Genomic DNA, 26,334 nt, shown 5'->3' with positions numbered 1-26,334 from the left:
TGCCCAATATGGTCATGATCTGCTCGTTCTCACCATAGCCGAGGTCTACAATCGTTGAGTATATGGAGGAGTCTCGGAAGTTGTTAATGTCGAAGGCCTGGCGCAAAGACAGATGGCGGGGCGGAAAAGTGCGGACAAGCTGCAAAAGCGAATCCGAGGGAGCAAACAAACCTCCGCCCGGAACCACTTGCCCCTCCATCGTCTTCACGCTCTCGCGCTCCACTTGCCCGTCTCTGGTCCAATCCTGCCATGGCTGCCGGCTAACACTCTCCACCGCACTGTAATCCACAATTACCCCGTCGCGCCGATTCCCGAGGCCCAAGTCGACACCGCCGTCATGGCTGGAAACGAAAGCTGCGCCGTTCCCATATCAGCCGGCACTTCGTGGTGACATTCGGCTGCTCGCGACTTTGTGGACCCCGGCCCTAGCCTCTAGCTGTGTTTTAGCGTTATAGTGTGCCATCCAGTCTGCTCCACTTGCGTGCTTTGAGTGACTCAGAGTCCAAGCATAAAACATGCTGTGCCTCCTACCCTACAACCCTTCAGGCTCAGATCAATAAGACTCTTCTGCCATAGCATTTTGTTCTGCTTGCTTCTTGTGCTCTCCCACCCATCTGTCGGTCAGAAATGGATTCGCGCACAGGATTTGGCGTAGGCTCCATTGCGAGTCGGGAGTGGCTCAACATTGCAGCGATACCAAAGCTCATGGGTGGAGTGATCTTCCTGGTTAGGAAACTTTCTTGTTGCAAGGGCCGCCATGAATGCTAACTCGATGCGGTAGTCCATCCTCTATCACGTCTCGATAGCCATCTACAACATTTACTTTCACCCTCTTCGCAAGTTTCCAGGTCCCAAGCTTTTTGCCGCAAGTCGGATCCCTTATGCGATTGCTCTCTCGCAAGGCAAGATTCTGCAAGTTGTCAACGACGCCCACGAGCGCTATGGAGAGGTGGTGCGCGTCGCTCCCAACGAACTGTCCTTCATCGCCGGCGAGACGGCATGGCAGGAGATTTACGGCTTTCGTGGCGGCAAGAAGGAAGAATTCGGCAAGGACCTGCAGTACTTCCCCAAGGCGGTCAATGGAGTGCGTTCGATTCTTTCGGCAAATCGACAGGATCATTCTCGCGTGCGGCGCGTCTTCTCCAACGCCTTTTCGGAAAAGGCGCTGCGAGACCAGGAGCCTCTGATCCAGAGACACGTCGGGTTGCTCATGCGGAGACTGCATGAGAAGACAGAAAATGGCGAGCCTCTTGACATTGTTCGCTATGTGAGTTTTCATTTGACGTTCGACGCCGAGGGATTGTCTTGACGTTCTGTAGTACAACTTTGCGACGTTCGACATCGTTGGCGACCTTATTTTTGGCGAGGGCTTTGGGTGTCTTGAGAATGATGACTACCACTCATACGTCGCGACTGTCCTGGGTAACCTCAAGGCTGTCGCCATTCGTACGGCCCTGAGATACTACTACCTCGTCGAGAAGTTCTACATGATGTTCATGCCTAAAGACACGATCAACAAAACGGTTGAACATTTCAACAATGCCCGGGCCAAAGTAACAAAGCGCCTGAATACGGAGACCGATCGTCCGGATTTCATCACTCTGGTGCAGAAGCAGCCAGAAAGCAAGGCCGTCACCCGGGACGAGTTGGACGCGAATGCCGGTGTTTTCCTCACAGCTGGAAGTGAGACCACGGCGACCACTCTGTCTGGAACGACGTATCTCCTGCTCAATAATCCAGAGAAGATGAAGAAGGTAGTCAAAGAAGTGCGCGAGACTTTCCGTAGTTCGAACGACATCACCATCGAAGCGGTGCAGCACCTCCCATACTTGCTGGCAGTCCTCACCGAAGGCATGCGATGTTACCCACCGGTAGCTACAGGCTTCCCGCGCTCGGTTCCGGAAGGCGGAGGTCAGGTTTCCGGATACTTTGTCCCAGGGCATACGACCATATACGTGTCTCAGTACCCAACATACCACAGCAAGCGCAACTTTGTCGAGCCCAACTCTTTCATCCCGGAGAGGTGGCTGGACGATGCAGACGAGAAATTCAAAAACGACAAGAAGTCGGTCATGATGCCATTCTCGAACGGTCCGAGGAACTGCATTGGCAAAAAGTTTGTTCTCCCTTGGCGCGACTCGCTCTTGCACGCGGCTAACAGATGTATCTCATCAGTCTTGCTTACGCAGAGATGCGCGTCATCCTGGCTCGTATCTTGTTTGAATTTGACATTGAGATGGTCGATCCAGATTTTGACTGGATGAAGCAGAAGCTATACTTGTTGTGGGAGAAGCCTGCTCTCAATGTCCGGCTGACGCCTGTTGAGCATGCATAGATTTTCAAGGCGCCTTGTTCGTGGATGTCTGAATGTAGTCTTGGTATCTGCACCACTTGGCAGGTTGAATCGGTAGCCATTGAAAAGTAGATCCGCTTGTGACCTCATATGTGTATGGAGACTGCCTGGGTTTGGATTGTGTCAGCAGATGGAGTTCAAGCCACCTGGACTTGGCAAGCGAGTATGGCGCAACAGGCACAGAGGCCAAAGCCAGTGCCGAGGGTGATGAGTATTTGCAAAAGAGGAATGAGCCGAAGGTGCAGAGACGGATTCGTGAAGTAGCGGGCAGCGGGGGAGAGAGTGTGCAGGAGTTGGAGTCCAGCCCAGGACCTAACTGGACCCTTCCTTCGGTTGAAGGTTCGATGGCAGTTCCAGAAAGAACTCTGGTGCCTTGATCCCTGCAGCCGAGCATTAGCCGATATCAGCAATGTGGTCAATCTGGCAGCTCCACGACTGAACAGACGTCGCCAACTTGCGCTGCACGACCAACCCAAGTTCGCAAACATTGCAAGCCGAAGATACTTGGCGTGAACTTCTTTGGTTGTGGCACATTGCGTCCGGTCTCATGTAGGGCTTGACTGAGCTTTGAGGCCGACGCTGGACTTTTGTTTTCCCCTTCTCTGTCCTATTTACCCTCCGCGAACATGCTCTTCTTCAGCTTTATACTCCTGCTATGCACGCTACCACTTTTGGCATTGTGTGCAGAAGACTACTACAAGGTGAGCTCATGGAACGAGTTCAATTGGGCCCAGGATTCGGAGGGAACCAGAGCTAACACGCAACGCAGCTGCTCGGAGTCGACAGAGATGCCTCGGACCGCGAGCTTCGCAAAGCTTACCGCAAGCTGAGCAAGCAATACCACCCTGACAAGAACCCGTATGTTTCCAGAATCCCGATTCCACCAAACAAGCAACGCCTTCAAATCCCATTCTACGTCGTTTCCTAACACCGCTCAGAGACAACGACACCGCTCAAGAGCGCTTCGTCGCCATTGCCGAGGCCTACGAAGCTCTCATCGAACCCGAGACGCGCAAGATTTACGATCAGTATGGGCACGACGGACTGACCAAGCACAAACAAGGGCGCGGCCCCGGACACGCACACGACCCCTTCGACCTCTTCTCGCGCTTCTTCGGCGGCTCGGGGCACTTTGGACACCACAGCGGGGAGCGGCGAGGACCCAATATGGAAGTACGACTGGCGGTGCCGCTGCGCGAATTCTACAATGGGGGTGAGACTACGTTTACAATCGAAAAGGACCACATCTGCGAGGCGTGCGAGGGCAGTGGCAGCGAGGACGGGCAGGTCGACGTGTGCGATGTCTGTGGCGGGCGCGGGATGCGCATCCAAAAACACATGCTGGCGCCGGGCATCTTTCAACAGGTCCAAGGAACGTGCGACGCTTGCGGCGGCAAAGGCAAGACGGTTCGCCACAAGTGCAAAGTGTGCGGCGGCGCGCGCGTCGTCAAGGAGCCCGAGTCCTTTACGGTGCACGTTGAGCGCGGCATGCCCAAGGGCGCGCGCGTGTCGTTTGAGAACGAGGCCGACGAGAACCCGGACTGGGTCGCCGGTGACCTCGTCGTGCAACTCGTCGAAAAGGAGCCCATCTTGGGCCCAGATGGCGCAGCGGATGAACACATTGCTCGCACCGACGGAACTTTTTTCCGCCGCAAGGGCAAGGATCTCTTCTGGCGCGAGGTGCTCTCACTCCGCGAGGCGTGGATGGGCGACTGGGCCCGCAACGTGACGCACCTCGACGGGCACGTCGTGCGTCTGGGGCGGCCGCGCGGGTCCGTTGTGCAGCCGGGCGCGGTCGAGATGGTCGAGGGCCAGGGCATGCCCATCTGGCAGTCGGACGCCGAGGGCGACCCGCTAGCGTTTGGCAACCTGGTCGTCGAGTACGTCGTGGTGCTGCCGGACATGATGGACAAGGCCATGGAGGGCGACTTTTGGAGCACGTGGGAGAAGTGGCGCGCCAAGGTTGGCGTGGATCTGTTCCAGGACTCGGGTAGACCGGTCATCGTCGAGGCGAATGCGCATGATGAGCTGTAAAGAGAGCGAGAGAGATATGTGAGCGTTGTTGATAGACGGGGAGCTGGAGTTGTACTGTTATAGGCTTTCTTGCCGGTTGGTGTTACAGAGTACGGTACGGTGGTGGTAGACGGCGTGGTACGGCGCTGCAAAAAATATACCCTTTACCATGTCACGCCGTCTCGACTTGCTCGCTCTGGTTCGTCTCATTGCGCGGTTGGTTGCTTTTGACCACGGCAACGCATGGTACCTCCAACCCACGAGACAGGAGTAAATCAGGCAAAATGATGCGATTACCCACGACTACATGGGTACTTGGGCGGGAAGGTGAGCCAGCCGATCAAGCGGTCACCCACTTACTCACTTACCTACTAGTCATACACAACTACCTATTATGTATCCGCCCAGCCAGCCACGCACGCCACGCATGCCCATCTACATACCTACAGGCAGGTAGCCCCGTTAGAAACCCCAAAACTCAAAAACTCAAACACCGCCGCCGCCGCTGTACCATCATCCTATCCTATCCTATCCTGTCAACTCTTCACTTGCAACAGAGCCGCCCCGACAACGAGCGGCCACGCGCTTAATCGGCTGTGGCTCGCTCAAACCCTCTCACCCTCTCTCTCACTCTCTCTCTCTTCCCCCCCCCCCCCCCCCCCCCCCCCCCCCCCCCTCCCTTTTTGACTACGACAAAAACGAGGAATTTTAGCCCGGCGCAGCGTGCGGGGATAAGAAGACGACGGGCAAGATACGGCGATTTGAAGAGCGTTGGTTGGTTAATTGGTTGATTCACGATAGATACGTACGAGCGTATGTGTGTATAGCCATCTGCTAAGGGGAGGGGAAAAGAAAAGAAAAAAAAACCATAATTAAGCGCAACTGCTCTGCGGATATCAATCTTAATGCAATGGAGCCAATGAACGCCGGAATCAGAATCGAAAAGAGCAAATAGACAGACACCTGCCGTTTTCTGAAAAGTGGAGCCAATCCAGTCCAATTTTGTAGTGCGCCTGAAGGATGGGTGTCGTTGGTGTTGGAAGAGAAATCGTGACCATGTGTGTGTATGTAAAAGGGACGGGATGGGAGACGTGGAATATGTGCAGTGAAGGGGAAAGGGGGGGGGGGGCGATGGCTAAAGGTGGTGAAAAAGATGAAGGGAGATGGAAAGAAAAGGACACGGAATAAATGCGAAAAGAACGGAACAAACAAGTAGATGGTGGGTGGTGGGTACTAATTGCAAACAACAACAACAACAACAACAACAACAACAACAACGTCGGGGTATCCATTCTCGGTTCGTCCGTCCATCCGTCCGACCCAGTATACTGTGAAGAGCGCCGGTCCATCTCCCTATGCTACTGCATCAGCCCTTACCGATCTTTTGATCCATCTGCCACGTTCCGTTCGTTCCTTGATTCCTTCCTGCAAAAGCTATCACATGGGATTTTTCTCCCGGCTCGTGAAAACAAAACAAAACAAAACGCAAAATATCAGAAGCCGTCTCGTCTCAGTCTAGAAAAACAGAAATCAGACGATTCTTCACAAGACATATCTGAACATGGGCCCGTAGTTTTCGAGCCCCTCGTCCAGCGTCTGCCGCGGACCTTCGCCCTCGCCCTTGGTGCCACCCGATGTGGAAGGACCACCCGCCATGGCGGGGGCTTTGGCAATCCCTGCGTCTCGGCGCTCGCGCTGCTCGTCGAGAGTGCCGTACTTCTTATCAAGCTGGCGATTCTCATAGCAGAGCAGAATCCTCGTCACCACGACGAGAGCCGTCGTGAAAAACATAAAGGCAGCACACGTCGCATGGCCACGGGTGAAGTCGGGGGCCTCGGAGTCGGGGTAGAGGCGCGTACCGAGGACGGGGCCGCACTGGCCGACGACGTTGAGGATGACGAAGCCCATGCCGCGGCGCGTGTCGGAGCCCTGGTTGTTGCTGACCCAGGGCAGCACATTGGCGATGGCCGGGAAGATGCCGGCGGCGGCCAGGAACACGCCCAGGTAGCGCACGCTGACGCTGTCGGTGGCCGCCAGCAGCACGTAGCCGACGCCGCCCATGAGCGTCAGCCCCATGATCATGTACGCCCGCTGCTGCGTGCGGTCGCTGATGTACGTCGTCGCCAGCGTCAGCAGGAACGACAGGAAGAAGGGCGGTGCCGTCAGCCCCTGCGCGTCGATTGCGGTGAAGCCCATTTCTTTGAGAATGGTTGGCAGGAACACGGGCAGTGACGCGAACGAGACGTTGCAGGAGAAGTAGGTGAGCTGCATATGAGAGGATTCGCTGTTAGCTTGCTTGCTGCAGAGCAGAGTGGCTGTGGTGTGCGTGGCGGTGTCTCTCCATCAACCACCAACACTGGGGGCTAGAATCACTTACGGCTGTGAGCCAACACTTGAGGTCCTTGAATGAGTCGAGCACGTCTTTCCACTCAATCTTGCCAACGCGCGCCTCGCCGGGCGTGCCGGTCTGGCGCACTCCTCTGGCGCGCGCCACCTTCTTCTCGTCGTCGGTCAGGAACCTGGCCTTTTCGGGCGAGTCTGGCAGGAAAAGGAAGGAGACGGCCGCCATGACGATGGTGGGCAATCCCTCGACGAGGAACAAGATTCTCCAATTTGCAATCGGTTCGTCGCTGCCGCTCGTGATGCCGTACGCCAATGCGCCAGCAAACGTGTTGGCGAGCGGTGCGGCCGACAGGAAGAGTCCCGACCTGAAGCCATGTTCATGGCGCAGGTAGAAAAAGGAGAGCAGGTACGGGATGCCAGGCCCGTAGCCGGCCTCAAACACTCCCATGAAGAAGCGCAGAGCCATCATGCCTTGCCAATTGTGCACTGCAGCTTGACATGTCGAGACGAGGCCCCTGACCAAAGTTAGCAAGACTGTTGGCTCATCGGAAGTTCATCACTGATACAAACCATCCCAAGACCATGAGCGCGGCCCAGATATGCGGCGGGACCACTTTCCACACGAGAGCCTGAAACTCAAATATGATGTAGGAAATGTAGAAAATGGTCAAGAGCCAATCATACTCGTCACCGTCCAGCCCAAGATCTTTATTCATCCCGGCGACTTTGGCGTTGCTATCGTTTTTTTGCGCCCGTCAGCATGGCGCCCGCACGCGGGAGGGCTTACCACGGGCCCAGGGCTCATGTGAAGTGGCGCCGTGTCCTCAGCTTACGTACCCAATGTTGGACCGGTCCAGGAAGGCGAGCAGGTCTGACCGAGAGGTGTGTTAGTCAGTTAGGCACACGGCAAAGGGTTTTGTACGCCACTTACACAAGGTCATGAGCAGAGGTACGACATGGAGGTCGAGCTTGCGAATGACTCGTTTCTCGACGACTGGATCTATGGCATAGGGTGCGGCGGCCGGGGCAGCGAGAGAAACGCTGTCGACGCCGACGTCATTGCAGGCCTTTTCAGCGTCTTCTGTAGACATTTTTGATGACGAAAATAATTGAGGGGAGGAAAGTATAAAAGTGAAAGTATAAAAGTGAAGGAGAAGTTGAAGAGAGGAGAGAATGCAGTGATTCAAGGGACGCATGTGCAGCCCCAAGGACGGGAAACAACACAGTGGGCTAGGCGACGAGCTGGATAGCAGCAGGGTTCAAAGTGATAGAGCAAACACCAAGAAATCCCAAGAAAACTTTGGGCTAAATAAGCTTTGGCAGCGCATTGCCGGGAGCCGGGGTGGCTGCGGTGATCAGTGACGAGACGAGAAGAAAGGCAGCGGGGAGCGGAGGAGGTCCGCGTGGACTCGTAGTGGAGCGAGGGGTCGAGGTCCGGGTTGCACGAATGAGGCGTGTGATGGGAGGTGGCAAGGACCAGTCGGATTGAGGATAAAGTGTCGAGGAGCAGAATCGGGAGAGGTCAAGACGAATTACCCCAGACGCCCAGCCCTCGGCTTTACGAGCAAGAAACAAGAAGCTTTCGGTTACACCCTTCGCTTCTGTTGGTTCTTATACCCGCTGACGACAATCCATGCGTCTCTGTACCCGGCCAAATCGACTCCACGTCTCGACTTCGACTGCGCCGTCGCTGGTGGGCAATAAAAACATCAACCACGGGGCAAACGACACTTTGGCCGTTTCGAGTCTGGCATTGACAGGCGACTCCGTCCCGCTGAGCCACTCCTCTATTTCTACCCATGTTTTGTTCCACATTCTTCTGCCTGTCTACAAGCCTACATCAGAAAACCTGTATTCCATCACCCACCCATTTACACAAACCCATGGGTCATCCCGTTCCCATCGTGAAACAAACACACCTCGCGCCGTATCTTATCCGTCTTCATCAAACGCCTAAGCCTCACTAAGCGGCTCCAAGGCTGCCTGTTTCTCGAGCCCCACGAGAAGGATTTTCATGCGCGCCCCGCCAAACACGTCGTCTGTCTGCATGGGCTCGTCCCGCCCGCTCCGACACCAACGTCCACCTCGTGCTAAGGTAGCCCTCCCGCCTCACTGGCGTCGTCCTTGACCGGGCGCTGCTGCTGCTGCTGCTGCGCCTCTCCATGTTGTTTTTCGCCCTCGTCATTGTACTTTTTAAACAGCCGCCAGAACACGCCCGCCGTCACGACGCACGCCACGGCCAGGCCCGCGTACAGCCACACGAGCAGCGGATCGCGCGCAAACGGGCTGACCAGCGCGCCGAGCATGGCGCCCAGCGCCGTCGTGAGCAGAAACAGACTCATGATGAAGCTCTTCATGCTGGCCGGCGCCTGCGTAAACGCCCACTCGAGCCCCGTCACGCTCGCCAGGATCTCCGACACCCCGAGCAGTAAGTACGCCGGCGTCTGCACCAGCACATGCACCTGGTTGGGCGCGTACGACCCGTTGGGACGCCGCGCCGCTGCGCACGTCGACGGCGACGCGAAGCATGGCGGGCTGCCGTAGATGATGGACTGCAGAAACGCCGCGTACACCATGGCCAGCGATGCGAAGATAAAGCCAAACGTGATGCGCGCCATGGGCTTCATGGCGAAGCCGCGCCGCCGCAGAAAGGGGTAGACGTAGCGGTCCATTAGCGGGATGAGGCAAATGACGGACAGTGGGTCCAGATTCTGCATCATGTCGTTGGGAATGCCGTGCAACTGCATTTGGCCGGCTGCAAATGTTATCAGTAGGTGGTACGATGTTCGTCTGCAAAGAAAACTCACCTTGCGACACAAAATTATTGGACATTTGGCCAAATGCAGCCCAGTAAATTGGGTAGAAGCAAAAGACCTTGCACGCCCGCAGTGCCCGCCGCAGCTCGTCGACAAACCTGTCGTCCCACGGAATGTCTCTTGATGTGGTGTATCTGCTCCAGCGCGATGGCTTCGCTGCCTCGAGCGTTCCTCCGTTCATGAAGCCCATGTAGAGAGCCTTGAAGCTGTTCGCTACCACAGATCCCGAAGGCGGCTTGATGACATATCTGCGCTTGCCCAGCACAATCACGACGAAGCCGACCATGAACATGCACAGCGGCAGCAGATATGCGGCCCAGAAGCCGACACGGAGCTCCATGGTTGTCGTCGCAAGGGCCGACAGAGACCCGATGTTGATCGCCATGTAAAAGACCATGTAGATGCGCTGGATGGTCAGTTCCGGGTCGATAATGACTCTTTCGCCGCTGGGAAGCGTCTTGACTCGCTGACTCGTCTCCTCATACTGCTCCGCAATCAGGGGAGACACATTGCTCTTGATGCCACCGGTTCCAAGCCCAATCACAATAATGGCAATTAGCAGTCCTGGAAAAGCGTATCCGGCCTCTATCGAAGACGGGAGTGACGTAAGGAATAAAATGACAATGCCAACCATGTAAACAATGGCAAAGTAAACGATCGTGTAATACTTGCCCAGATACTGATCGGCCACGACGGCGCCAGCAATCGGGGTCAGATAGCACCAAAAGGCGAAGAAGCTGTTCATCAGCGTCGCCCCGTGCTGTCCCAGCCCACTTCGCAAGACGTCAGCGTCCGTTTTTCCGGTGTGCGAGGCGCAGCGCGGAACCTACTTACATGGCGCCTGGAAGCCCGCTCGGGTCATGATACCGGTTGGCGGCGTAGTTTTGGAACGGCCCAGAGAGGCCGTAGTACGCGAAGCGCTCGCAGAGCTCGACAATTGCGATCAAAGAGGCGCTCCACGGCAGCCGATCCGGGACCTTTCGCAGCGTGCGCTTCTCCGCATCCGTCGGCACGTCGTCGTCGAGCGACAGGTCGTATTCGCCATCGGTGTCCAGCGACTCTTTGCCCGCGCCGGCAATCTGCGTCGCGTCAATGGTGCTCGATTCACCGGCCGGCCCAGAAAAGCCGTCCGCTGAGCCATGGGTCCGCCTGTGATGCAACGCCGTTAGCTCAAGGCTGCAAGGCCGGGCACGTAGACATACATACCGTGCTACGGAACGTTCCCGCCCCGCCTTCCGCGCGATGTCGTCGCCGTCGACGAGCACGTCGAGTTCGACATCCGCCTCGCGTTGTGGGACTGGGTTGTAGTCTCCCCGGCCGGACGAGGCGCCTCCGCCGCCGGCGCCCGCAGCAAAAGGGGGCATGCTTCGGTGCGAGCGACCGGATAGAACCTGCGCAAACAAACTCTTTTACGACAAAAAGGTTTCACTCCATTGCTGGTTGGGTAATTTGCGATTGCGCAAGAAGCAAATGTCAGATTTCAGCTGTCGAAGGAAGCGAACACGTGGTTTTAGATGTGCTGACGCGGCGCGAGGATATGCGGATTAGATAAAGATGCTGCAAAAGATGGCGAAAGATAGCAAAAGCCCTGGGGTCAAGGCGGCTGACATATATATCGCAGTATAAATGAAGAGCGTCGTGGGTAGAGGGAAGGTGTTGCAGGCGGACGCCGCATCTAGGTAGCAGACGAAGTGTCGCCTTTGATGCGTCTGAGCTTCTTCCCCGGACTGGCCGGAAGAGTGCGTCAATAGCCACCAGCTTCAAAGATTCTTCGAGTTCCTGAGTCGACAGAACATGTCACAAATGATGAGAACAGCCAATAGCAATGGATCGTAAGAGGATGAATGACAGAACGTGTTCCTGCAGACATCATGTCGACCTGCAGCTCGACAGATCCCAGAGCGGGACGGCTGCCGCTAAGCGAGCCGCCCTGGGCTATGCCCGATGGGGGAGCCCGAAGCCACGCTAGCTGCACACAGCAGTAGACCCTGAGAAGGTGGCCGTCTCGGTGGAACAAGTATGAAAACTGCCCAATGGTAGTGAGCAGTTAGAGAACATCAAAAACTCTGTCAAAAAGAGCTCAATCAGTACATTCTGTCGCCCATAAAAGCTCTTCGTTATGAACATGAACCCCCTCTTATGCATACATTATATGGTACACCTTCTTCCTCCTGTCTCGCTGTAACAATTCCATCCTCTTGTCGCCTTTGAAGCAGATGAATGTTCCCAACCCAACCTATCCTAGACTTGATCATGCCACTCTCATACTACCAAATCCATGCTTACAGATTTCTATTTACAACCTCGTCGCTTCGAAACATGGTCATCAACATGGTCAACTCGTTAGGTACGTCCCGTCATCTCTTTCAGGAGAATGTGTCATCTCTGGCCATGGACCGACTTGAAATGCAAGTCTTTTCAGGTCGGTTCATGCTTGAGGGTGCCACAATTAGGCGCTTCAAGAGATCGTGCCGTATCCCTGTGGCGAGGGCTCGTCGGAATACGGGGGCGGTTCGTCGCTGGCTTCCTCATCGGTCGTATGGCCTCGCGCAATCTCACCATGAGCTCTGATCCTCTTCTCCTCCATCTGGATAGCAAGGAGGGCAGATCCAACCGTGGTCGAGAGAAGGCTATTGGTAATGTCAGATGAAGGAATGTCTATACTGCGAGTTTGACTTACAAGAACATGTTCAGAACTGGAACGAGCTGTAGGATGAGCGCTGCAGTGCCAAACCTGCTCGAGTCAGTAGACTTCCCCCTTCGGGAACAGGAGTTCCACTGACCATGTATATTTCCATCGGTGAAATCTCGCATACCGCTTCCGCGCCTTCTTGTCCATGCCGAGGAACTTGAAGTAGCGATACTGCTGGAGAGGACCGGCGCGGTAGCCGCAGAGGAAGATGAAAATGGGCGAGCCAACAACAGGGATGAAGTTGAGTGGCAGCAAAATGATGAATTCTATCGTCTGGCGGAGGCTAAACGGGTAGTAGACAGCATGGTGCTCTTGTGGTCCAAGTCGTTTGCCTGGGTCTCGGCCTTCAGGATCAACATGGCGACGAGTCGCAATGAGGTAATCGTAGCCTTCTGCAACAAGAATCTGCTAGAGTTTAAGCCAGTGTTCAAGAGCGACGAGGCTGGAAATCAGAATCGACTTCTTTCACGACACCCTTGCATTGACGTGGCCGTGGATTACCCGGCTCGTAACTTTACTGGGGCGACATGGGCTCCACATGCGAGCGGGAAGCCCAAAGGGTTATTCTATACGTACCGCATCAAAGATGTCGACCTGGGTCTCGTCGACGAAAAAGCACTCAAACAGCAGGGCGACGACGGCGGCGCCTTCGCTCAGCACCAGAACCGTGGCATTGAACCAGGCAGCTTCACGGTGGAAAATGTAGAGCAGCGCCACCTGCGGCAGATAGGCCCAAACGAACAGATTGGCGAGGACAAAAAGCGACAGTAGGAAGCAGGGGAGCAAGCGACCCTCAAGGTAGCGAAAGAGAAATGGATTCGTGACATAGTACCAGATTCCCTGTCGTCAAGCGTGAGCGAGAGGGACAGATGCAGGCAGAAGTTCTCAATACCCAGAAGGGATAGATCCAGCCAGCCTCGCCAACAAGGCGGAAAGGGTGCACGAGACGAGCGCGCGCAGTTTGCCAGGCGTTTGCCATCAGAGCAGGCCAGCAGTGTTGTCGGTCGGTTGAGTGGATGATCGGGCAGGGTCGTCATGAGCCGAGGCGGCGTCGCGGGGACCAGGGCGCTAACGCAACCCAAGAAAACCCTGCGATAGAGGCTGACTGGTCGTTCACTTCACTTGGACAACCCCAAGAGCCTCACAGGTGCACCTGTTCTTCCTGCTGACTGACTCAATGAGTCCGTGGCAGTCTCTGCTCCTTCGTGCTCCAGGCCAAGATGAATTGTTGTCGTCTTATTCTGTACTTGTCACGCGCAGGGCGTGCCATGCTCTTCCCTTCAACACAGTCATGAGTCCCCGACTGTACTAGATACGAACATGGAAGACCTCGATCAAGAGCTTGGCCCAATCACGTCTGACGCGCACTTATTCCCGGCAATGTTATTCCCTTAGCCACCGTTGGGATGCCGTCTCGAGCGACCAATGCCCAGCACATGATGCCAAATATCAGCCCTGCAGTTCAACGACGGTTCTACTGGCCCATAGGGCTCTCCAAGCTCCGGAATCGGACCAACGGCTCAGTCCAACTCAATTTCTCCGCCCAAACTCTCCCTCCGCATATCCCAAAACGCTCCCTTTGTTGCCGATCACGGCTAGCCGTCGTCCCTATGACTCCACTTGGGCCAGATAGGCCGTGTGCCCTGGTGATGCTAAAAAGAAGCCGGGATGCACTTCCCCCCACCTTCTGGCCCTGGTGCTCATCCCTCCATTTTTCGCACGCCATCATGTCGGAAAAGCTCTCCTGCGACAAGGACATGGAGCCCGCCAGCGGGGTAGCTACTCCTGGATCGCGGTCGCCAGACAATGTGCATGGCACTGACCGCAACTCTATAGAACGCGAGGACCGCGACCACCACAAAGACCCCGTAGACCTGGAAAAGGTGGAAACGGCTCGGGATCAGGACCGTCCTGACAAGACGACGCCGGCCGGTGCTGTCAATCGAATACTGTCCAAAGTCAAGTCGACTGCTTCGACTATCGACCCGGGTCCGCCTCCCAATGGCGGATGGCACGCATGGACAATTGCTCTGTCGGGCCATGCGACAATATGTGCCACGTGGGGATTTATCAATTCTTTCGTTCGTCAACCAATTCCTGAGCTCTCGTCGTTAGAGCCGCCTTTTAGTAACAACAAGAGATAGGGAGCATTTCAAGCATACTACACTTCGACGCTCAATGTGCCTGCGTCTACAATCTCATGGATAGGAACGTGCCAGACCTTTTTCCTCTTCGTCATCGGCGCCTTCAGCGGCCGTGCCACTGACTACGGTCTCTTCCGCCAAACCTACATCATCGGCGTCTGCATGAACCTCTTGGGCATCTTCATGACTTCGCTATGCAAGGAGTTCTGGCAATTCTTCCTCGCCCAGGGCGTCCTGACTGGCCTCGGCGGCGGACTCGTCTTTACTCCTGCCATGTCGGTGGTTGCCACGTACTTTTCGACGCGCCGGTCGTTGGCCATTGGAATTGCGGCGTCGGGCTCGTGTACCGGCGGTTTGATATATCCAGTCATGGTTCGACAGCTCTTGCCACAAATCGGCTTTGGTTGGACGGTGCGGGTCTTGGGCTTCTTCTCAATGGCCATTTCCATCTTTGCCGCCACGTTCCTCAAGGCTCGCTTGCCCCCACGGAAGTCCGGTGCGCTGGTGGACTGGGCAGCATTTAAGGACATGACCTACCTGTTGTACTGCATGGGAATGTTTTTGAACTTCTGGGGCGTTTACTTTGTCTTTTTCTATGTAAGTCACAGCTGTCCTTGCGGGGTTGTGCCGGGAGACTGGTTCGAGTTTCCAAGTAATGGCCGTCAGTCCCAAGTTGCTGACAGCCCATCAGATAAGTGCGTACAGCAGGGACGTCATTGGGTTGGACTATACGCAATCCCTCAATCTTCTCATGGTCCTCAACGGAGTCGGATACATTAGTCGCATAGTCCTCCCGCTGTTCAGCGATCTGTACACAGGTTTGTCTTGGCTCTGGTGGTGACTGAACGAATCATGTGGCTGATATTCGGCAGGACCTATGAACCTCATCATCCCAAGTGCATTTTCGACAGGCATATTGATTTACGCATGGTCGGGCGTTAGTAGTCAAACTGGACTTTATCCATTTACAGCCATTGCCGGACTGGCAGCTGCTGGAGTTCAGGCATGTGTTTATAAGAACTTGGACGAGTTCATGCTGACTGTTGTAGGGGCTGTTTCCCGCTGTTCTGTCATCTCTTACAACGGACGTCAAAAAGACGGGAACGAGGCTCGGAATGGCCTTCTCCATCGTGTCGTTTGCCTGTCTGACTGGACCTCCTCTCGGCGGTGCGCTAGTCAGCGAAAACGATGGAGAATATCTCAAGGCCCAAATGTGGGGAGGCACGGTGCTGGTGTGCGGCGCTCTCACACTCGTGGCAGCTCGAATCGCGAAGACCGGGTGGAAGCTTCGCGTGAGAATCTAAAATTGAAAAGCTTCGCGGAGGACGGACAACGGGCTATTGACCGAGAAACGAGCCTGGGCAGAAGTGGCCGGGCGGTGGACGGTAATGGGATGGAGTTCGCGTGGCGGACTAGTGCTGGTTTCGTTTCCACGAGCAACTAGCCGGGCTGGGTTGGCGTCACAGGAAACCGGATGGCGGTCAAAATACCGCAGCAGCAAGAGGGCCCGAGCATGTCGTAGCGGCATTGGCATCAGAGAGTAATTTGGTAGAAACGGCGTGTTCAGCAGGTAAAGGTTGTCGATGTTTTGTCTTGTCGCGTGAACCGGCTTATCAGTCGGCGCTAACCGCAAACAACTATCGGCGGCTCAGATGACGAAGGGGCAGGCACGCACGGACCACTGCCCAGCACCCGCACCTCACCTCACCTCGCAGCTCCTCCACACCTGCTGCCGGGCTCTTACTAGCTCCCGCGCCTCTTCTTTACTTGTCCCGTCATCTCCTTGCTATCACTGTCCAACGCTCATCCCACACACACACACACTCTCTCTCTCTCTCTCTCTCAACTCGGCTTCCACCCTCATCGGAATTCCTCCATCTCTCTTTCCATTTTCCATCGCAATCATGAAGGGTGCTATGCTCCTCGCAGCCTCGGCGCTGCTGGGCTCCACTTCGGCCGGTGTGCACAGGATGCCGCTTAAGAAGGTCCCGCTCAGCGAACAGCTTGTAAGTATCTACTCTCTGCCTGGACACGCGACCATCGCGATTGCTTGCTCCAGTTGCTGCTCCCCCTTGCGCCGAAGCTCACATAGCTCCAGGAGCACTTGAACATTGGTGACCACGTCAAGTCGCTCAGCCAAAAGTACCTAGGCTCCAGGCCTCCGCTCAACTCGGTCGAGGACATCTTCAAGACTCAGCCCGTTCAGCCCGACTCGGAGCACCCCGTGCCCGTCACCAACTTCCTGAATGCTCAGTGTGAGTAGCTTTTGGCCGTCTTAATGGTCTGTTTCAAGTAGCTCCGAGGCCGGCTTCTCACGTCATCACCGCAGACTTCTCCGAAATCTCCATCGGCACGCCTCCCCAAGACTTCAAGGTCATTCTCGACACGGGCAGCTCCAACCTTTGGGTGCCGTCGTCCGAGTGCGGCTCCATTGCCTGCTACCTTCACACCAAGTACGACTCGAGTTCGTCCTCGACCTACCACAAGAACGGAAGCTCCTTTGAGATTCGCTACGGCTCTGGCAGCTTGAGCGGTTTCGTCTCCCAGGATACCTTCAGCATTGGCGATGTCAAGGTCAAGAACCAGGACTTTGCCGAGGCCACCTCAGAGCCCGGTCTGGCTTTTGCCTTCGGCAGGTTCGACGGTATCCTCGGTCTGGGATACGACACCATCAGTGTCAACAAGATTGTCCCTCCCTTCTACAACATGGTTAACCAGAAGCTGGTCGACGAGCCCGTGTTTGCTTTCTACTTGAGCGACACCAACGATGAGGGTTCCGAGTCTGTTGCCACCTTTGGCGGTGTCGACAAGAGCCTTTACACGGGCGAGATTACCAAGATCCCCTTGAGGCGCAAAGCCTACTGGGAGGTCGAGCTTGACTCCATCACCTTTGGTGACGCGACTGCCGACCTCGACAACACTGGTGCCATCCTTGACACTGGTACCTCCCTCATTGCCCTTCCCTCTACTCTTGCCGAGCTCCTGTGAGTCGCTCCCTGCTGAGCTGTGCAAGCCCAAGCAAGCTAACAGAACAACAGCAACAAGGAAATTGGAGCCAAGAAGAGCTTCAACGGCCAATACACCGTTGACTGTGACAAGCGTGACGGTCTGCCCGACCTGACGTTTGCTCTGTCGGGCCACAACTTCACCATTTCCGCCTTTGACTACATCCTCGAGGTCCAGGGCTCTTGCATCTCCGCCTTTATGGGCATGGACTTCCCCGAGCCCACCGGTCCTCTTGCCATCCTGGGTGACGCCTTCCTGCGCAGGTGGTATTCCATCTATGACCTCGGCAACAACGCCGTTGGTCTTGCCAAGGCTAAGTAAAGGTCTCGAAGCGAAAGAGAAGAATGAGTTTATAGGAACACGGCAAAGCAACTCGGGTCAGGTTGAAGCGAAGCGTGATAGCCTAGGTAGATTGTAATGTGCTCGACACTCACTCTGGCCAACAGCCGCGAGATGGAGCAGAAGGGTTTTTGCTTGTCAGCTCTCCTTGCATTTGCTGATCCACAACTCTCCAAAAGCACGGTTCACAGGGCTACAGAAGCTGTTCCTCTACTGAGTCTTTTACGTGTACGATTAAAGCATGTCGAGTCTCTCCTTTTGACAGTTTCCCGCTTTCTCTCATTCTCTCTTAGGCTCGAGTCGTCTGCATACATGAGTCGTGGCTGGTGCATCCCAAAAAGAGTGGGTTGAATTGACGTTTTTGCTCTGATTCCAGCTTTTTCCTATTTGAGCTGAATCTTTGAGGAACTGATGGCACAACCCTTGGAACCTTGAGCGAGTTGATGTGCCTGGACCAATGTCCCTCTTGTGCCAAATGCTGACGCCGCTTGATTTCATTCGGCTCGACTGGCTCCGTTGGCAACAATTGGTGAGGGGGAGAGGGTCGAGTTTGCGTCAATCCAGTTGCTGCCATCCACGTGTTTGCTCGCCTCCCACCACTCTCTCCATCCCATCCCATCCCATCCCATCCGCTCCCCATCCCTCCCTTCCCCTTCCCACTCCATCGCCCTCCATTTACCTCTTCCCCCCACCCCTCCCCCTCGCCACCTTCTCCCTCCTCTTCCTCCTCTCCAAAAGCACACGACTCACAACCGGAATCGGACCGGGCCAGGTGCCGTTATTGTTCTCGGTGCGCCAGTGGATGAGGTACGCGAGGCCGATCAAAGCGATCAGCCCGACCAGCACGACGATTAGGATGACGATGACGCGCGGGTTTTTTTCGACGGTCGCCAGCGCGACGGGGGTGAGGACGGGGGAGAGAAATTCGAATGTCATGTTTTTTTTTTTTTTTTTTTTCCTCCTGGTTTGATGGTTGGTGTGGTTGTGGGATGGGGGACAGGCCGGCTGTCTTAGATAGGGGTCGAGTGTGGACCGTTGAGGTGATGGGCGGCGTGGTTCTTGTCCCGCGTGGACGAGAGAGGGAGAAGGAGATGGAGAGGGAAAATGAAGACGAGGCGCAATGATGGTGGTGGTGTCTTGGAGGAGCGTCCGAGGCAGTGGATGGACGCGACAGAAGGAGGGCCAGTCAGCCAGCCAGCCAGCCAGTCAAACAACTCCAAACAGGCTGAACAGAAGCAGAGCTCGCCACGCAGCGCTCAACCAGCAGTAGCAGCAGCAGCAGCAGCAGCAGCAGCAGTATGTCCGACGACGACGATAATCGTGATGGTAGTGGTAGTGGTGATGGACAACAGCAAGGCAAACCAAATCCAGGCAACGAAAGCAAAGGATGGGAAAGAAGGAGAAAGAGATCTCACACGCGACGCAATCGACCGAGTGCCTCACTCACTGCATCACATCAGTCCACTCACTCCCACTCGCCATACAGCGTCGCATCTTCGCGCGACTCTGAAGCGCTCCTCCGACGCCCTGTGCTTTGCTTTGCCTCGAGCGCGTAGCGTAGCGTACTGTTGTGGTTGGTTGCTGCACGTCTGCAACGGCAGGGGTCGCGTCGTCTCGTCGTGCGGTGGCGGTTCGGCGCTTAGCCTGCTTGCTTCAATGGTTGCTTGGTTGCATGTTTGGGTGGATGGACGGGTCGGAATGGAATGGAGAAGGTACAGGTCGTTATTGGACGGATGCACCGCACGACAACTGCCCTTCTCAGCACAGAGCAGCGACGATGGCTGGAGAAAGAAGAAGAGAAAAAGAGTTCGCATCGTTCTCACGCGGGACACGAAGAGAGGAGAGGAGCCAACCATGACGACGATGACGACCAGCACCACTCCAAAAACGCCATCAAGTGGAGAAGAGAATAAGGTAGTGCCAGACAGTAGTATAGTAGTAAGAAGAACCAAATGATGATTGTTGCATGTTCTCGTCTTGCGTCTTATCTCACTGTCTCTCCGCTCTCAAAACCAAAAGAATACTCCTTGTCCTGGCACTCCGTCGTCCCATGAAATGATATCGACGTGTTGCGAAAAAGGAAATAGATCCCTCAAAGTCCCCGAGGAGACGAGGAAGTATAAGGAATTGAATCAGCTTCTCTTTCCTCCTCCTCCTCCTCCTCTCACCTGCATACTGCCCCTTGGCCCGTTCCATCATCACCACTGCCGACTGACTGACTGACTGACTGACCGCAAAATCATTCGTACCCAAAGGACTGCCTGCCCGTCCGAAGACAAAGACCCCAAATCAAAAAATGACCCTACCCCTCTCTGCCCGGCCCGCCTTCAAAATGGCCATGATATACAAAGACGAATTGCAGCCAGATCCGCCGCGTAGCCTGCCTGCCTTGACCCCACTTGTCCACCCACGCGCACAAAAATAAAGATCATCATGACGACGACGCGCCTCGACTGGTCTGCCCCTTGCGCTTCTTGACCGCATCCAGATGCATGCGGTTCTTCAAATGGACCTCGAAGTTCTCGACCGTCAGGCCCGGCCCGGCCGTGTACAGCTTGCCCGGGCAGTCGAGGCATTTGATGCGCGGCAGCCACATGAACTTGACGTGCGAAGGGGGCGGCCCGCCCGGCGGCAGGCTGTCCAGCCGCACCTGCGCGTTCGTGTTCTTGTCAACGGCCGAATAGCGCATCAGCGCTTCAAAGTTGGACGTTTGGTGCTTGTCGTGCAATCTTTGCAGCGCCTCGGTCAGCCACGTTGCCGGCGGGGGCTAAGACGTCATTAGTAATTGGGCTTTATTTGTAAAAACTCTGCCTCTTGGGATTCCTCACTGCGTGCGAAGGTTGAGGGTACGGCGCGTCGACGCGCCCGTCTGGGTAGTATCGGTACTGTTGCTGGCCGTTGCTAGTGGGGGTTCCGGGCACTGGCGTGGAGCGTTGCTGCATTGCCGGCGAGGGAGGCGGCGGCATCGAATTTCGAGATGGTGTAGCATGTTGCGGCGTCGAGGCAGCCGAAGCAACAAGGGGATTCGTGTGGCTGACTCGGTACTCGTGTGCCCTTCCTGTCGTCTGCGCTTGCATCCACCGCCGGTACTTTTCGCGCGATATCCGCAACTTGAGAACGTGCGAGCTTGATTCAGCAACACTCTCTTCGCGATCGCCGCCAAGGCGCCTCGAGGTACGCGTCTCGTGATGGTGTTGGATCTGGGACAACTCGGGGGTCTGTGACCGCCCAAGGTTCGCCCGCATGGCAACGGTAGCTGCCGTCGCGGCGCCACGCATGCCTCTTGTTCTTGCAGTCCCTCCAGTGATCTGTGAAGGTGCTGGTGATTCAACCCCGGACTCTTCACTCTCGGATTCTTCCGAATCATCTGCGCCGTCCCGGGCGGCGCGCCGGCCTCTGCCTCCTGACCGAGACATCTTGTACAACCGGCTTTCTTCCACTTGCTCTGCGGCGCCGGGAATGACAGAAGAGACGACCATGGTCCGCACGGTCCGTTGGCGGTCCTTGAGATCAGGCAAGGCTGGACCGCCTCTCCTGTTTACGGAGCGTTTCTGCCGCCGTTGCTCGCGCATGATCGACAGCTCGGCGCGCTCCAGATCGGCCTCGTTCAGCTCATAAAGCACCGGCGCATAATCCTTTGCGGCTTGCACCGGACGGAACACGGATGGCAGTGGGGATGGTAAGAAGCTGTCTCTCACATCTGCGTCTTCGACAGGCCGGCCATCAAAGGGGTGGCCGGTGATGTAGAGACTCTTGGTAAACATTTGGCATTGCTCCCTGATAGAATGGGAGATTGCTGTTGTGAATTCGCCGGAAAGGGAGAGCTCCGCCGTCATCGACCTTGCAAATTCCTCTGGCGAATTCATGGGATCGTTAATGTCCCATTCGAACTGATCCACCAAGGTATGCGCTCCTATGGTGATGTTCAACTTGATCAGAATCCGCATCTCATCGTTTTTGTACGCATCGTAGGGTAGATGCGGGTCCAGTGGATCCTCCTTGAAAAACACGTGGGGATAGTAGTCTTGGAGCTGCTCCTTGATCTCGCCGTCAATGTGGCGTAGGACATGAGGCGTTATTTCTGGGGGAATCTTAAAGTCCTCTACCATGTTCTCGGCAAACAACTCCGGGGTGACCAAGCGGTCGTGCAGGTTCCATGTGAAAGTGTCGCGCAGCTTAATCTTGTCAAACTCAATGTCTAAGCGGACCGGCACCAGTTCCTCAAACTGCTCTGCCTGCTTCTGCAGATCTTTCTTGGGTACATAGAAGTTCCTTGCTCTTCGATTCCCCAGCCGTTTCCGGAACGCAGGATATTGCAGGCGAGGTTGTTTCGAGTCGGTGATGCCATTGCCGTATCCTTCAAAGCCATATCCAAACACGGATCCGGGATCTATTTGCCTGTGCTGGCGCAGATTTTTGTAATACTCGAGCTCTGCCAGCTTTTCGCTCATGACCTTGGAGTCCCTGTTGGCCTGCTCGCTCATGGCCGCAGAGTGCAGCATGTCGCGCGTTGTGTATTGACCAATGAGGTATTCAGTGAGGCTCGCTTGATTCTGGCTCGATGAGCCCTGTGATGGCGCTTGTGATGGTATTCGCGAGCCAGAGCGCGACCTCTTTCTGCTCGGCGACGGGCCATTGGTAGCGTCAGTCGTGCCAGGCGGGGTCCTCGAACGACCGGGTGAAGCATTCTGACCCGAGTTAGAGCTCGTTTCCACGCCAGACGCAGCCATCACAGCTTTTGCCTTTGCTTTTCCTTCGCGAATGATATCATTGCCCTCTGCGGTTTGCCCGGACGTGGTCCCTCCAGCAGCTGGATCCGAGCTTTGGACGTCATCATCCCCGGCGAGGCCATTTTGCGCTTCTTGCGCGCCGATTGTGTTTTCTTGGAGCGATGATTCGTGCGACTGAACGGGAGGCGCGTTGGAGGAGGTGGACATGGGCGACGGCATGGTCTATGTACGGGGAGAGGGCCGGCGCGTAACAATGGCAATCAGATGAGGTCGCCCAGGACGCAAGTGAATTGTGCCTGGGTCAAGGAGGATACATGAATGATCTGCAAGAGTCAGCCACAGCTCCGGGCAGCGGGCGCGTAGGTGATGGTGTGCAACGGCGCGCAAGAGGCCAGGCTCGACAGCAGGTCGAGGGTCATCATGGCGAGCGAGTCTGACAGCAGCAGGGCAGCAAAAGAGGGTTTGGGAGAGGCAAAGAGACGTACCAGAGGGTTGGGCAATGATTCGGCGCGTCCAGAGGGCAGGCTGGGCGGAGTGGCCTGTTTGGCTAGCAGCAGAGAGAAATGCCGAGGGCGACGGGCGGAGCGTGGAGGTCGGAATGTGCCCAGCGAGAGCGGACTCGTCGGGAGGAGGACCGGGAGGAGCTCGACAGACTCCGCCCCTGGCACGACGGGAGGCGGAAGATCGGGTTATGGGGAGTGGTCGACGGGGGGGCTGGAGCTGGCAATGCGCGGCGGTTGTGTCTGCTGCGTGTCGCTGCTGTCGCATCTAAGGGCAAGGCCGCTGCTGACTGGACACTGCACTGGCTCTAGCTGGACCACCACCACGCCAAGCCCGCTAGCTGACGACGACCACGACCACTACCACACGTCTTATCTTGGTTGAACTCAACTTTTGTTGTTCAAAGCAATTAAAACCTTTACCTATCGTGCTGCTGTTGGAAGACACGCGATTCCAGCTACCCAGATATCGTCTCATCGCCCCACAAATGCTACTCAAACACGGTCTGCCCTCCCCATAAGGTAGTCGGGATTGGATACTACTCCGCGATTTTTCGTCTTCCTGGCGCCCTGCAGTCCAACATGAATAAGAGAAGCACAGAAGAGAAAAAAGATGTTAAAGAGGGCACGAGTCTGGCCTCTCGTACTGCATGCCTCCCAACCAACCCACCGTCCGTAACCCAGCAGCACGCCAGGCTGCTCCCCACCACTGGGCCTGCTCATGTGCCTGCCCGTCAGTCATCTCCCAAATTTTTGCTCTCAAGGCAAAGGGATGCCCGGCCAATGGTGGGCATAATGTAAACGCGGTAGGCCGTCACGCTAAAGAAGCCTCAAAGCAGGGAATCAAGTCTGGTAAAAACACTCAAGCAAGCAGCGACGACCTGTTGCATGTCAGTCTTCCACTTTGACGTCATCTGGCAAGCTCACCTCTAGCTGGAGCTCTTTGTCCTTTGCATTGGTAATTTCGTCCTGCACAACTTGGCCCAAGTTGGCCCCCACGCCCCCAGAGCCACCCGCCCGTCGAGCAAACGGCCACTGCGAATACTCGGCGAGCAGCTCGTCGACTTGTGCGAATGCCCGCTCGCGAGCCTCGTGACCCAGCGTGGAAAGCGCATTCTCCAAAACATTGGCCGCGTATGCCGCGCAGACCATGGCAATTGTGCGCAGATATCTAAACTCCATCTCTTCTGGGAGGAATTGGCTTGCGGGGAGAACGACGGTACGGCTGGTCAAGAGATTCCTGACCCGGCGCCTGATTTCATCTTTTGCGCCGCCATCGGCGACGGGGTGGGTGGCCATGTCAAAGAGCAAGAAGTTGCGCTTCTCTGTCCGGAGGATGCCCTTGTCCACGAGGCCCTTGGCGAGGCGTTCGCGGACTTGCTTGAGTTGGTAGCCAATCTTCATGAGGTTCCATGTCTCGCCTGCAAAAATTAAAGGTGCCAAGTGTTAGCAATTGTTGCAAACGAACAAAGCGGCAGTGGTGCTCACCGCTCATGAGATCAATCCAGGATGCGACGCTCATCTTCTCGCTCGACTTCATCATTTTGAGGGCTTCGTCCAGCAAAACTTCTCCGGTGAGGGTGTCGTCTATGACTTCAATGACGCGCTCGGCGAGGGGAAAGCGCCGCCTTGACGAGTCCTTTTGCATGCTTATGCGTCCCCTGAAGGCGAGCTCTATGACGATGCATCCACGGAGAGCGTACGAAATGTTGTCGTTCCAGAAGGAGAGGTAGCCCTGCTCAAAGTCGACAGGTGTCAGTAATGGTGCGTTCCCCTGCGGCAGCCTCGCTGGCGTTTGCCCACCTGCTTGTCCTTGAGGCCCATGAGCAGCACCTCCTCCATGAGGGTCAGCTTGGGCTGCTTGAGCCGCTCGGCGCTCTCGCTAATGTCGCGGGGGTCAAAGGCAATCTTGTGGCCATTTTCGGTGCTCTCGTAGGACGTCTCTGGGCCGCGGGAGTCGTCGTTGCGCCGCGGCGCGGGCGAGCCTACACGGCTGCCATCGTCGGTGTCGCCGTTGGCGGCCACACCTCCGCCCCGGCGGCGCGTCAAGCCTGAAGCTGAGGAGGCCATCCGCTGCGGAACTGGAAGTGCGTGGGTGTGTTGAGAGTGAGCTCGGCGCTTCCTTGCACAGGGATGGTGAGCGGGATTCGGGCGGGCAGCGTCGGTATGCGTAATTTGCTCTCAGGAGGGGCGACGACGTTATTGGAGGCAGCGGGCAATGCTGTCGTCGAATTACTTTTTCGAGAGTCGCGCAGTAGGATCTGGGGTAGCAGTGCGTGCTTGGCGCGCCTCCAACATGGGGAGTCTGGTGGATGTCTGTTGGTTGGTGCATACACCTCACCTGTACCGTGGTTTCGATTCAGGCCTTGGCACCACCTCCCATCACCGCCCACGGTTCAACGGGCAACGTTTCACATGGCACTTTTCAAAGACGACTCGTAGTTGCAGGGGATTGCGATAATTTTCTATACCCATCGTACATTCGCTTGCTTAGAAAATCCTGGACCGGTGCTTTTGTACATGCACAAATCCCCCTCCGCTATCTCTCCAATGACCCGCCTCCCCGGCCCAACTCAACCATGACATCGTGCATTTATTTGGCTGTGCAGCAGTCAGCTTCTGTGACTCCAAGTCCAACATCATCCGTGGTTACTCACCGTCAGGCTGGCTCAGAATGTACTCCACGGCTTGGTCCACTGCTCCTTCGTTAGTCACACGAACCAAAACAACCGGACTCAACGGTATCCGATAGTCATCCCTGCGCAACGTACCGCTATGGATCTTGTCGGCTTCCTTGTCGGGTATCTCAATGCTAAACTCCTCCTCAATGGCCATGACAACCTCCACAGTGTCGAGGCTGTCCAGGCCCAGGTCGTTCAAGAAATGTGCCTTGGGGTGGAGCTGCATATGATCAGCAAGGGCGCGCAACTGCACTGGCTCTGATCTCGTTTACCTTGGAGACATCCTGGACCTGAGGGCGAGTTAGCGTCTATCCAAGATGCAGCGTGGCTGCTCCAACTGGCGCGAGTACCTTGTCAAAGTTCTTCAACAGGTCGAGTATCCTGCCCTCGATCTCGTTGCTGTTGAGAGCGCCGCCGGCAGAGTAGAACCTGATGGCGTTGAACGAAGCGGCGGCGGGAGCAGCCTGTCTCGACTGGGCGAGCAGCGCAGGTACAGCCGGGCGGGCAATTGGCGCGCTGAAGCGGGCGACGGAGCTGGCAGCGCCACGGACGGAGCGGAGGAGAGCGGTTCTGAACATGACAGGCGTTGTTTGGGTTGAATGGACGAGATGGAGGCGGGTGGTGGTGCACTTGCGTAAAATCGTCTACGCCGGCTGAGAGCTTCGATTCCGGCTGGCTGCGAGCTTATCACGTGCCCGGCCCGGGCTCTCTCGTCCA

The 26,334-nt window shown here is 56.1% G+C and overlaps 11 protein-coding genes across 11 annotated transcripts; 5 read left to right on the top strand and 6 right to left on the bottom strand.

Moving 5' to 3' along the window:
- The first annotated feature begins 413 nt into the window (after positions 1-413).
- IWZ02DRAFT_50968 (isotrichodermin C-15 hydroxylase) lies at positions 414-2,657 on the top strand. The gene is made up of 4 exons (XM_066770480.1): positions 414-726; positions 782-1,267; positions 1,320-2,116; positions 2,176-2,657. The coding sequence occupies exons 1-4, from the start codon at positions 628-630 to the stop codon at positions 2,333-2,335; spliced, it is 1,542 nt and encodes a 513-aa protein (XP_066620445.1). The 5' UTR covers positions 414-627; the 3' UTR covers positions 2,336-2,657.
- Positions 2,658-2,801: 144 nt separating this feature from the next.
- On the top strand, positions 2,802-4,541 carry IWZ02DRAFT_458490 (chaperone protein dnaJ). Its single transcript, XM_066768014.1, has 3 exons — positions 2,802-3,054; positions 3,123-3,211; positions 3,292-4,541. Exons 1-3 carry the CDS (start codon positions 2,980-2,982, stop codon positions 4,385-4,387), a joined length of 1,260 nt encoding a protein of 419 aa, XP_066620444.1. The 5' UTR covers positions 2,802-2,979; the 3' UTR covers positions 4,388-4,541.
- A 1,367-nt stretch (positions 4,542-5,908) lies between these two features.
- IWZ02DRAFT_435405 (major facilitator superfamily domain-containing protein) lies at positions 5,909-7,800 on the bottom strand (the record flags this gene model as incomplete). The annotated part of the gene is made up of 5 exons (XM_066766440.1): positions 5,909-6,631; positions 6,744-7,224; positions 7,280-7,444; positions 7,547-7,580; positions 7,641-7,800. The coding sequence occupies 5 exons, from the start codon at positions 7,798-7,800 to the stop codon at positions 5,909-5,911; spliced, it is 1,563 nt and encodes a 520-aa protein (XP_066620443.1).
- Positions 7,801-8,732: 932 nt separating this feature from the next.
- Positions 8,733-11,079, bottom strand: IWZ02DRAFT_50837 (peptide transporter PTR2-A). Its single transcript, XM_066770444.1, has 4 exons — positions 10,732-11,079; positions 10,360-10,674; positions 9,517-10,298; positions 8,733-9,464 (listed from the first exon to the last, which is right to left on the bottom strand). The coding sequence occupies exons 1-4, from the start codon at positions 10,887-10,889 to the stop codon at positions 8,800-8,802; spliced, it is 1,920 nt and encodes a 639-aa protein (XP_066620442.1). The 5' UTR covers positions 10,890-11,079; the 3' UTR covers positions 8,733-8,799.
- Positions 11,080-11,512: 433 nt separating this feature from the next.
- Positions 11,513-13,424, bottom strand: IWZ02DRAFT_458478 (uncharacterized protein). Its single transcript, XM_066768013.1, has 5 exons — positions 13,110-13,424; positions 12,794-13,057; positions 12,309-12,622; positions 12,206-12,259; positions 11,513-12,155 (listed from the first exon to the last, which is right to left on the bottom strand). The coding sequence occupies exons 1-5, from the start codon at positions 13,194-13,196 to the stop codon at positions 11,984-11,986; spliced, it is 891 nt and encodes a 296-aa protein (XP_066620441.1). The 5' UTR covers positions 13,197-13,424; the 3' UTR covers positions 11,513-11,983.
- On the top strand, positions 13,425-15,936 carry IWZ02DRAFT_458465 (MFS monocarboxylate transporter). Its single transcript, XM_066768012.1, has 5 exons — positions 13,425-14,298; positions 14,362-14,958; positions 15,053-15,179; positions 15,234-15,364; positions 15,411-15,936. Exons 1-5 carry the CDS (start codon positions 13,624-13,626, stop codon positions 15,663-15,665), a joined length of 1,785 nt encoding a protein of 594 aa, XP_066620440.1. The 5' UTR covers positions 13,425-13,623; the 3' UTR covers positions 15,666-15,936.
- Positions 15,937-16,265: 329 nt separating this feature from the next.
- On the top strand, positions 16,266-17,688 carry IWZ02DRAFT_382112 (putative vacuolar protease A; the record flags this gene model as incomplete). The annotated part of the gene is made up of 4 exons (XM_066765210.1): positions 16,266-16,367; positions 16,460-16,616; positions 16,691-17,345; positions 17,400-17,688. The coding sequence occupies 4 exons, from the start codon at positions 16,266-16,268 to the stop codon at positions 17,686-17,688; spliced, it is 1,203 nt and encodes a 400-aa protein (XP_066620439.1).
- Positions 17,689-18,561: 873 nt separating this feature from the next.
- On the top strand, positions 18,562-19,928 carry IWZ02DRAFT_50731 (uncharacterized protein). The gene is made up of 2 exons (XM_066770420.1): positions 18,562-18,706; positions 18,931-19,928. Exon 2 carries the CDS (start codon positions 19,030-19,032, stop codon positions 19,660-19,662), a length of 633 nt encoding a protein of 210 aa, XP_066620438.1. The 5' UTR covers positions 18,562-18,706; positions 18,931-19,029; the 3' UTR covers positions 19,663-19,928.
- Positions 19,929-20,137: 209 nt separating this feature from the next.
- IWZ02DRAFT_382092 (uncharacterized protein) lies at positions 20,138-22,643 on the bottom strand (the record flags this gene model as incomplete). Its single annotated transcript, XM_066765207.1, has 2 exons — positions 20,138-20,473; positions 20,535-22,643. 2 exons carry the CDS (start codon positions 22,641-22,643, stop codon positions 20,138-20,140), a joined length of 2,445 nt encoding a protein of 814 aa, XP_066620437.1.
- Positions 22,644-23,751: 1,108 nt separating this feature from the next.
- On the bottom strand, positions 23,752-25,334 carry IWZ02DRAFT_50603 (vacuolar protein sorting-associated protein-like protein 74). Its single transcript, XM_066770395.1, has 4 exons — positions 24,740-25,334; positions 24,425-24,671; positions 23,864-24,357; positions 23,752-23,817 (listed from the first exon to the last, which is right to left on the bottom strand). The coding sequence occupies exons 1-4, from the start codon at positions 25,004-25,006 to the stop codon at positions 23,767-23,769; spliced, it is 1,059 nt and encodes a 352-aa protein (XP_066620436.1). The 5' UTR covers positions 25,007-25,334; the 3' UTR covers positions 23,752-23,766.
- On the bottom strand, positions 25,315-26,262 carry IWZ02DRAFT_458451 (acyl carrier protein-like protein). Its single transcript, XM_066768011.1, has 5 exons — positions 25,968-26,262; positions 25,890-25,907; positions 25,708-25,837; positions 25,594-25,632; positions 25,315-25,537 (listed from the first exon to the last, which is right to left on the bottom strand). Exons 1-5 carry the CDS (start codon positions 26,193-26,195, stop codon positions 25,530-25,532), a joined length of 423 nt encoding a protein of 140 aa, XP_066620435.1. The 5' UTR covers positions 26,196-26,262; the 3' UTR covers positions 25,315-25,529.
- Positions 26,263-26,334: the final 72 nt, after the last annotated feature.

The sequence above is a fragment of the Phyllosticta citriasiana genome (genome assembly GCF_038021145.1).
Source record: "Phyllosticta citriasiana strain CBS 120426 chromosome Unknown IWZ02scaffold_11, whole genome shotgun sequence".
NCBI classification, from domain to species: Eukaryota; Fungi; Ascomycota; class Dothideomycetes; order Botryosphaeriales; family Phyllostictaceae; genus Phyllosticta; species Phyllosticta citriasiana.
Note: the sequence above shows the minus strand (reverse complement) of the source record. Positions and strands in the feature narration are given on the sequence as shown.

Coding starts and splice junctions, on each gene's coding strand:
- IWZ02DRAFT_50968 (XM_066770480.1), top strand. CDS start 628: ATGGATTCGCGCACAGGATTTGGCGTAGGCTCCATTGCGAGTCGGGAG. Junction 727..781: donor TGGGTGGAGTGATCTTCCTG/GTTAGGAAACTT, acceptor TCGATGCGGTAG/TCCATCCTCTATCACGTCTC. Junction 2,117..2,175: donor AGGAACTGCATTGGCAAAAA/GTTTGTTCTCCC, acceptor GTATCTCATCAG/TCTTGCTTACGCAGAGATGC.
- IWZ02DRAFT_458490 (XM_066768014.1), top strand. CDS start 2,980: ATGCTCTTCTTCAGCTTTATACTCCTGCTATGCACGCTACCACTTTTG. Junction 3,055..3,122: donor GTGCAGAAGACTACTACAAG/GTGAGCTCATGG, acceptor CACGCAACGCAG/CTGCTCGGAGTCGACAGAGA. Junction 3,212..3,291: donor TACCACCCTGACAAGAACCC/GTATGTTTCCAG, acceptor AACACCGCTCAG/AGACAACGACACCGCTCAAG.
- IWZ02DRAFT_50837 (XM_066770444.1), bottom strand. CDS start 10,889: ATGCCCCCTTTTGCTGCGGGCGCCGGCGGCGGAGGCGCCTCGTCCGGC. Junction 10,675..10,731: donor CGGGAACGTTCCGTAGCACG/GTATGTATGTCT, acceptor GTTGCATCACAG/GCGGACCCATGGCTCAGCGG. Junction 9,465..9,516: donor CAATAATTTTGTGTCGCAAG/GTGAGTTTTCTT, acceptor TAACATTTGCAG/CCGGCCAAATGCAGTTGCAC.
- IWZ02DRAFT_458478 (XM_066768013.1), bottom strand. CDS start 13,196: ATGGCAAACGCCTGGCAAACTGCGCGCGCTCGTCTCGTGCACCCTTTC. Junction 13,058..13,109: donor GCTGGATCTATCCCTTCTGG/GTATTGAGAACT, acceptor GCTTGACGACAG/GGAATCTGGTACTATGTCAC. Junction 12,156..12,205: donor CCAGTTCTGAACATGTTCTT/GTAAGTCAAACT, acceptor CATTACCAATAG/CCTTCTCTCGACCACGGTTG.
- IWZ02DRAFT_458465 (XM_066768012.1), top strand. CDS start 13,624: ATGCCGTCTCGAGCGACCAATGCCCAGCACATGATGCCAAATATCAGC. Junction 14,299..14,361: donor GGGGATTTATCAATTCTTTC/GTTCGTCAACCA, acceptor AACAAGAGATAG/GGAGCATTTCAAGCATACTA. Junction 15,365..15,410: donor TGGCAGCTGCTGGAGTTCAG/GCATGTGTTTAT, acceptor TGACTGTTGTAG/GGGCTGTTTCCCGCTGTTCT.
- IWZ02DRAFT_50731 (XM_066770420.1), top strand. CDS start 19,030: ATGGTAGTGGTAGTGGTGATGGACAACAGCAAGGCAAACCAAATCCAG.
- IWZ02DRAFT_50603 (XM_066770395.1), bottom strand. CDS start 25,006: ATGGCCTCCTCAGCTTCAGGCTTGACGCGCCGCCGGGGCGGAGGTGTG. Junction 24,672..24,739: donor TGGGCCTCAAGGACAAGCAG/GTGGGCAAACGC, acceptor GACTTTGAGCAG/GGCTACCTCTCCTTCTGGAA. Junction 23,818..23,863: donor ACAAAGAGCTCCAGCTAGAG/GTGAGCTTGCCA, acceptor GACATGCAACAG/GTCGTCGCTGCTTGCTTGAG.
- IWZ02DRAFT_458451 (XM_066768011.1), bottom strand. CDS start 26,195: ATGTTCAGAACCGCTCTCCTCCGCTCCGTCCGTGGCGCTGCCAGCTCC. Junction 25,633..25,707: donor AGCCGACAAGATCCATAGCG/GTACGTTGCGCA, acceptor ACGAAGGAGCAG/TGGACCAAGCCGTGGAGTAC.